At 42.4% G+C, this 8362-nt stretch overlaps 1 protein-coding gene across 1 annotated transcript in view; it reads left to right on the forward strand.

Moving 5' to 3' along the window:
• The window catches only part of Ano5 (anoctamin 5), a gene marked incomplete in the record, with an annotated part of 83656 nt that extends 75476 nt beyond the window's left edge, over positions 1–8180 (forward strand). Inside the window, 2 exon segments of the mRNA XM_008833703.3 lie at positions 190–295; positions 4878–8180. Of these exon segments, the coding sequence (XP_008831925.2) occupies positions 190–295; positions 4878–5141 (370 nt within the window).
• Positions 8181–8362: the final 182 nt, after the last annotated feature.

Here is an 8362-nt window from a genome sequence, read left to right on the forward strand (position 1 = left end):
TCATCTATCTATCTATCATCTATCTATCTATCATCTATCTATCTATCTATCTATCATCTATATTGATCCATCTATTTACCTATTTATCTTTCTATTATCTATATCTATTGATCTGTCCATCTATGTGTGCATGTATGTATGCATGTATGCATGTATGTATCCACCACACATTTATATTCATTTTTTTAGGTACAGGGATTACAGAAACCCTCCTGATCATGAAAGCAAATATGTTCATAACATGCAGTTCTGGCACGTCCTTGCTGCCAAGATGACCTTCATCATCGTTATGGAAGTAAGTTCTCAGCCCTGTCCAGTTTTTCTCTCTTCTCCACCTGCTGGTGTCTGTAGGGCCACCTGCTCTTCAGAAAGCTAGCATCATCTCAATACTTCCTTTGAAGGAATCATAAATTTTTCATACACCTAGAAGCAACTTAAGATGTGGTCTATGGCTTTTTTGTTTTTTTGTGGTTGTTAAAGTCACCATGACAACAGAAAAGGAAGAGAAGAACACGGCCTCTCTCCCTGAGGTCAGAAGAAGGCAAACTTCAGAATAACGGCTTCATTCTCATTGCAGAGGCCCAGCTCAGCCTTAACAGTCTGGTAAACCAGCCTTAATTGTTTATCGTTGACACACAAAGCTAGAGCTGTGCATCAGTCCCAGGAAGACACCCTGTGCCCTGCCTCCTCAGGGTGCTTCTCCCCTGTGTGATGTCTGGGATAATTAGGAGAGAAGGCATGTAAGAAAAGATAAGCACCCCAGAGGGGTGGGAACGAATCATTAAACAGAGAAAGAAACATAAAGAAAACATGCCCCCCACCCCCGCAGGAGTGCCCAGGCACAACACGGTCACCGCGTCAGCATGTGCTGTTCAGTTACTTGGACTCTGTTACTATTATTGTCTAGACTATGAATAGGACTTTAAAAGGCAAATAGTTCCACATGACTAGCAAAGACAGCGGCCTCATTTTTTTCTAACCTCAAATCCTAATGTTCAAGCATTTCAATTTTTTAAAAAAATTTACTTATTTTATTTTATGTGTACGTGTGTATTGCCTGCATGTAGGTAAGTGCACCTGTGTTGTGCAATGCCCTTGGAGGTCAGAAGAGGCTGTCGGATCCCCTGGGACTGGAGTTATGGACAATTGTTAGCTGCCATGTGGGTGCATTTTTCCTAACAGTTTGCCTCCAGCAAAGCAATAGCCCAGTGCAGCTTGTACTTTAGATTTTAGTTTTAGGTAGCAGTTGTTGACTTCCTAATGTGACATGTCATGTGTACCCAGCACACAGGACACTGTCTAAATATACAGACATCATCTTCCTCCTCCATCTCACAATAATTACAATAGATACTGTCATTTACACAGTTCTATGATTTCTTATTCTGAGATCCGAAATCTCAAAAACAGTGATTTGAAGGTGTGTTAGGCATTTCTACTTCATCTGACATAGCTTCAGGCTCTCAGTAGAGATCCTTTATCCCTTCAGGGTGACTGCTTATGAACTTTGCTGCAGAAATCCTGAAGGGAGTACCTCAGGTTCCCTCATCCATGGTTACCACACTAACCTATGTATTTTTGGTATTTAATTACTCTAAAATAATACATTCATTAGAGTTTCAAGTAAGAGAGTTCTGATGAGCATTGAGAGGCAGTGTTTCTATATTATGGCTTTATAATTATCAGTAATGTTTGCATCCTGTATGACACTCTGGAAACTTTTCCCTGGTTGCCTTTAGCCTCTGTCTGTTTCTTTGTCTCTCTGTCTCGCTCCCTCTCTCTACCCTCATCCATAATAGTTCTTACATTTTTTATGCCCTTATTACACATTCATTGAACATGTTTCAGAAGGAGGTCTAGCTCATTTTTCCACCCAGGAAACTGCTCCAAACCCTTCGTAAAGTTCATCTTTCAGTAGTGCTCTGAGGAAAATCTGCAGGTGGTCCATGTTCAATTCCTGAATATTGAACATTTCCTTACAAATATTGTTCATTTGTGATAGAATTAAATTTTTGATGTTGATTTCACAAACATTTATTATTTTAACTTTGTTTTATATATATAAGTGTATTGTCTGCATGTATGTAAGTGCACCTGTGTCATGCAACAGAAACGGAGGTCAGAAGAGGGCATCAGATTCCCTTGGAACTGGAGTTAAGGATGGTTCGTAGCCACCATGTGGGTGCTGGGAATCAAACCCGCATCCTCTGCAAGAGCAGTCAGTGCTCTTAACCTCTGAGCTATCTCTCCAGTTCCTCCACAAAATTTTTAACCAACTTCATTGGGCATTCTTGAAGAATTTTAAGACATTGATTTACTTTTATTCAGCTCTAATTAAGAATTGCACTCAGATCCCCTAATTTCCAGTGTGGCTTATTTGGCTAGCAAGGAGGAAATCTGAGGTTTTATCCTAATAAGAGAACAGTGCCTTCGTCCCATTGACTGGGGTCCAGCATCATAGTCTTTCTCGGTGGGCTAAAGAAGTTTTAAAAGACTCAGCACAAGACAAATGAAGGATGGGGGACAGAGCAGGTACTGTGAGGACTGTCTCACCAGCTCCACGTTCATGGAAACTCAAAAGAAAGTTGCTGGCTCTTGGACAGCATAATCCTTGGAGACACTGACTGAGCCCTGTAGATCTGAAAGGATGCCCTTCAAACTCAGGAAATGTGCCTGCCTGTGTCCTCGGCAGATGCTTCCGTCTGTCTGTTCTGTCTCTGCTGCAGCTTCTGTCTGTCATGAAGCCTGATGATCATGTTTTCTTCTGTGATTTCTTCAACAGTTTTTCTTTGCTGTGTCTCTGTGGTCCTGTCTTGGCCTCTGATGACTCTTCTCTTTGCTCTCCAGTCTACCTTTGGTTCTCTTCTTCAGCTGGAGGTTTTATTGCACGTTAGCTCTGCTCATACTTGATAGTGATAAAAGGGTCAGATGATAAACTTAATGTGCAGAGGCAGCCAACTCACCTTTCACTGGAGATTCACCAAGGTTCAGTCTGAAGTTCCTAAGGGGCAGCTCAGAAAAGAATTCCAGGCCAAGCCTGTATGAAGCAGTGCTGGGTTTTGTTAAATGTAGAAAGAATGGGCTAGCGAGATGGTTTGGTAGGTCTGGGTGCCTGCCTCCAAGCCTGACATCCCAGTGGGGTCTCCAGAGGAACCCACATGGTAAGAGAAAACGGAATCCCAAAAGCTGTTCACTGACCTACATATACACACACATACACACACACACACACACACACACACACACACACTGAGAGAGAGAGAGAGAGAGAGAGAGAGAGAGGAGAGACAGAGAGGAGAGAGAGGAGAGAGAGAGGAGAGAGGAGAGAGAGAGAGGAGAGAGAGAATTATTTTAAATAGAAAAGCACTCAAGAAGGCATCAAAGCACACACAAGAGCACAGGTATGAGCTTCTCAAGGGACAGTTTCATTTTATTAAAAGACATTGTAGGCATACATTTTAAGCACAGAAGTTAGGGGAAAGAGAGATGCTTAAAGAAAGAATAAGATACCCAGGATTGGGCATGAGTTCCGAATTGAGTGACTTACCTTAGCTGCATGTGCCATCTTGAGACCCTCAAGTTAAATCTCAAAAGGCTGCCAAGAAGCTTTTTTTTCTTTTAATTCCCTTTGATAAGCATACAGGATGCTCTTAGGAGCTCCCTAGGGTTCTAAAATGCTAGGATAAAACCAGAAGTCTCTAGGGGCAGGCAAGAGTTCTCTAGGATTCCTAAACTAGGTTTATAGCTGGCAAGGAAGCAAAGGGTTAAGCGGTTGTTTAATGTGCTGGGTTCCTTTTATCCAGTCGGCCAAAGGGTTCAGCCAGACTCCGGCGGGGGAATGGACTCCCTTCCCTTTCTGTGTCCCTGCAGTTTCCTCTCTTTCCCGAATCAATTCAACATTCTGAATTTCACCTTTCCTAGACCTCCAGTTTTAGGGTGAGCCACACTCCCTCCCCATGTATTTAGCTCCCTGATATAAAAACAAACTGTTCACCTACTTCCTGGGTGGCCTGCAGTGGGAGAAAAACTTAGAAACACACAGGAAGGCACCGGAGGCTCTCCCATTCCTTGGGCAGATCTCAAATGGATACCCTTGTTTTCCAGTCTATGGCACACTAATGTCTAACGACCTTGCCACCTTCCTGAAAACTTTCTAAGAATCTAAACCAAAGTTGCTTGTGTCTTTCTGTTTTCTGTTATCCACACCAAGTCGCTAATTGCATAGCTGGGTATCAGCTTTTCTTGCTGAAGGCTAATAATTTTACAAATTATTAGGTTTTAAGGGGGAAGCAGAGATAGTGTTTCCAATAGGCGTGTTTTATTTCCCCAGTTACACATCTAAATACACATCTGTTGAATAGCGGTATGTGCATATGTCTGTCTTTTTGGTTACCCTTGTTCTCCCTGAGTCCAGCAGTTCATCAACCTCATGAGACGATTCCGGAGGCACTCCTGTTGAACCTGAGAATTCTAACGGTATCTCTTGATTCCCCCCCCCTTTTTTTTCTTTAGCATATCGTGTTTCTGTTTAAATTTCTCTTGGCCTGGATGAAACCGGATGTTCCAAAAGATGTCTTGGAGAAAATCAAACGAGAATCAGCTTTTCTTGCTGAAGGCTAATAATTTTACAAATTATTAGGTTTTAAGGGGGAAGCAGAGATAGTGTTTCCAATAGGCGTGTTTTATTTCCCCAGTTACACATCTAAATACACATCTGTTGAATAGCGGTATGTGCATATGTCTGTCTTTTTGGTTACCCTTGTTCTCCCTGAGTCCAGCAGTTCATCAACCTCATGAGACGATTCCGGAGGCACTCCTGTTGAACCTGAGAATTCTAACGGTGTATCTCTTGTCCCCCCCCCCTTTTTTTTCTTTAGCATATCGTGTTTCTGTTTAAATTTCTCTTGGCCTGGATGATACCGGATGTTCCAAAAGATGTCTTGGAGAAAATCAAACGAGAAAAGTTAATGACTATCAAAATTATCCATGACTTTGAGCTCAACAAATTAAAACAGCACTTTGGGATCAATACTGACGATATTATCACCGAGGTCATTGAGCAAGGGGAAACGGCCACGGCCCAGACCCAGAGGTCGAAAGCCAACAATGAACCTGAGAGCCCATCTGCACAGAGCAAGTAGCTGGGAACTTTCCAGGCTGGCTGGCTGTTTCCTCTGAGCTGAGGGCTGGAGGCCCAAAGCCATGTTTTTTTCTGTATTTTTGATTTTTAGCTCAGTGTCTTTGTGCACTTTAATTGATGTTGATGGTATGCTATGAGAAAACGTTCATGTACCCTCTGCTGGGTGCTCCCCAGCGTGCAGCTCTCTGGGGTCCTGTAACCCATTGCAGGAGGTGCCTGTGGGGTCAGACTCTGAGAGCCGTGGAGTGTGGCTGTTTTGAGTGAAACCCTGGCCTGGGGTCTCTGCCACTCCCCTGGACCACTGCAGATCTTAGTGTCTTCAGTTGGGCCCCTTCTGTCTCCCTCAGACCAAGGTGCGGCAAAGAGAAAGGAAAGAGGCCCACCATGTCATACAATGTCTGCCGTTATAAAATCCACATGCGAAAAGCCAAAATTCTATGTCGTGAGAAGTCTCATCTATTAACAAGTACTGGATAAACACCATGGTGGGAAATATGCTGTGGAAGTGGTCAGGTGGAAGTTAGCACCCATCAAATCCAAGAGAGATCTTCCTGGTAAATGTATTCATTTTTCTAAGAGACTAAACGAGTTTCAACAAAAGACCCTCAGCAGAATTTTAAGGACACTGTTTCCGCAGTGGTGATGGACTTCAATGCTTCGTGAATGATCTGATCTAGAAAACAGCATTGCACAGGTGTTAGGTTGCCACAGCCTTTCTAGTAAACGAAGGGATTGTGAGAAGAAATGCACAGCAATTATTCACTCATGAAGTGGCCCTTTTTAACTCTCCTCTGAAATACCGATTTTCATCATGAAGCCTTTCTGAGCACTAGGCATTTGTATATGTTGTGTACAAATTGTTTACAAAATCTGACGTCTGCTTGCTCTAAAGAAACTCCAAAACTTGTAATAAATATGCAGTCCATCCCTAGGATACACCACACACACACACACACACACACACACACACACAGAGCTCGGTGCCTTGTTCCCATGCCTTTGACACATGAGACATTTTGTGGGCAACTTTTAACCTGTCATGATCAAGTATTTCAAATGTGGGCTTGTCTTAACTGTCAGTGATACAACCACAGAGTTTTAACACCAAAGGAAAATCAACCCTGTAAGAATAATGTGTTTGTTAAGTACTCCTTTCAAATTTGGGGCTATGTGCACGCACAACAATTCTTGTTGTTTGTTCAGTTAACAAAACATTACATGTGTGTATATGTGAGTTGCCCTGACCAGCTTGAGTGTTACAGCCCAGCTATGGGCATTGGGATCTTGCCCTGACCAGCTTGAGTATTACAGTCCAGCTACGAGCATTGGGATCTTTAGTTTTAAATTACAGTTCGGTTAGAAAGGAAGATTTTTTTTATCACATACATACAAACAAGGAAACTTTATCACAAGATTTTTAAAAGTAACGTTCCTTTAAGGATAAAATTTTATAGCTTTGCCAATATTATGGTACTAAGCATTAATCAATATTAAGTATTAAAATAGGGATTATAGATTTTATAAAACCTTGAGTGTCACCCACTACATTGGCAATGCTGATTTTTTTTTTTTTTTTTTGGCCCACTGGGTAGATTTTGTGAACAGTTGTGGGTCGTATGAAATCCTAATCGAAGGATGACCTAGCTCCTGCCTAGAAAGCTCGTGATAACCAGCACGGAATAAGCCACAGATGCAGTGTTTTTGGCTTGTCAAATCGAACTGTGCCCTCGTAGAGCACACCGCTGGTGCCGCTTTCTTCCTGGTGCTGATTTTAAAAGGAAGAACAGCCTTTGGTGGAAAAACACTGTCATTTTTATGGCCTAAAAGCATTATGGAGCTGTGCTGTAAATTAAAGACAGCTCACTGCTAAACTCTATATACTGTAGCTTTACAATGAGCCCACTTTGGGTGTTGAGTTTCTAGAGCAAAGGAAGACCTTAGCCAGAACTCAGTCTTCAGACAAGCACGTCCTACGGTTGTCGGTGTTTCTACTTTGAAACGCCGTTGTGATTTCGCACTGAGTAGCTTCTCTGTGTTTCATATTTTGCTGGGAAACACTAGGCTCTCTAGGGGAAAGTTTGCTGGCTGAAATCAGGAGCAGGAGCACAGCTTTGTTCAAACAGATTTGTCTCATCTGACCGAATACCGTGGTTGGTGTGGGAAGGGTACAGGATGAGCAGCTGACCACCAGGTACATGTTGGCATTCAGGACTATGCCTGTGGTTTTCGTTATCTGGTCAAACTCATGGTTTTCTTTTTTTTTTTTCTTTTTTCAGTAATATTCCAGGGAACATTTGAGATCATATGTGAAAACTGAGATTTTAAGTACCAAAGCCAAAAACACATAACTCTTTCAAATGTCCTCTGTAATCACTATTTTCATCATTTTTATTTCTCCACACAGAAGTGACAATCCTTCAAACTGTTTATTTTAGAGGAATCTACAAGAGGGGACTGTCCTCATTAAATGAAATACTGCCTTAATTCTGCAGCATCTCTGAACTCCTCAATTTAACCTCCGTTTAGCCAAGCCATTGAGTGAGTTATTAAAAGAGGAGGAGAGAGAAATGGCAGTGACTTCTTGGAGTCTTGTGGGGGGCTCTTTTGGGTCCAGCTGTGGGTAGGAACACGCAAATCTCTTCCCTGTGCCTGTCGGTAATGGCATACGAGGGACTGGGCATATTTCAAGTTGACAATTACTATGTTTCAAAAGAAAGCCTTTGCCTGCTAAGTGCGTTTGTCGGGTCAGGTATTGTGAAGAGTCATGTGGGTCGACTTTGCTCTCCAGTGACAATGGTACTGTTCATTCAAAGATAATCTGTTTTTTTGAAAGAACCTGTCATAGTTATTATGTAATTGAATAACGCCATTACGGAAAATCGCATTACCAGGATCTGGACTCTGCGGCAAGGAATCATCCGACGCATCCTGTTACTGTTTTCCTCAGAATTTTAATCGTCTGCTTTTCTGTGTAGTCATAGAAGTATGCCAGTCACTCTGGCATTATGTAAAAACTAATGAAAATGTTATTTTAAAAGTATGTACAGTATGGCTTAATCTGTGTGAGATACATGTGTCCTTGCCCCTGAAAATCTGTGACTTGATGCAGGGTGTAGCTCCTCCCCGTGTGAGGTACTGTGCCCTGGGATTAGCCCAGAAAACACACTTTCCTTCCTTCCTCCCTCCCTCCTTCCCTCCCTCCCTCCCTTGCTTCCTCCCTCC

This window comes from Nannospalax galili, unplaced genomic scaffold (assembly GCF_000622305.1).
Source record: "Nannospalax galili isolate Female #2095 unplaced genomic scaffold, S.galili_v1.0 scaffold1257, whole genome shotgun sequence".
Classification (NCBI taxonomy): Eukaryota; Metazoa; Chordata; class Mammalia; order Rodentia; family Spalacidae; genus Nannospalax; species Nannospalax galili.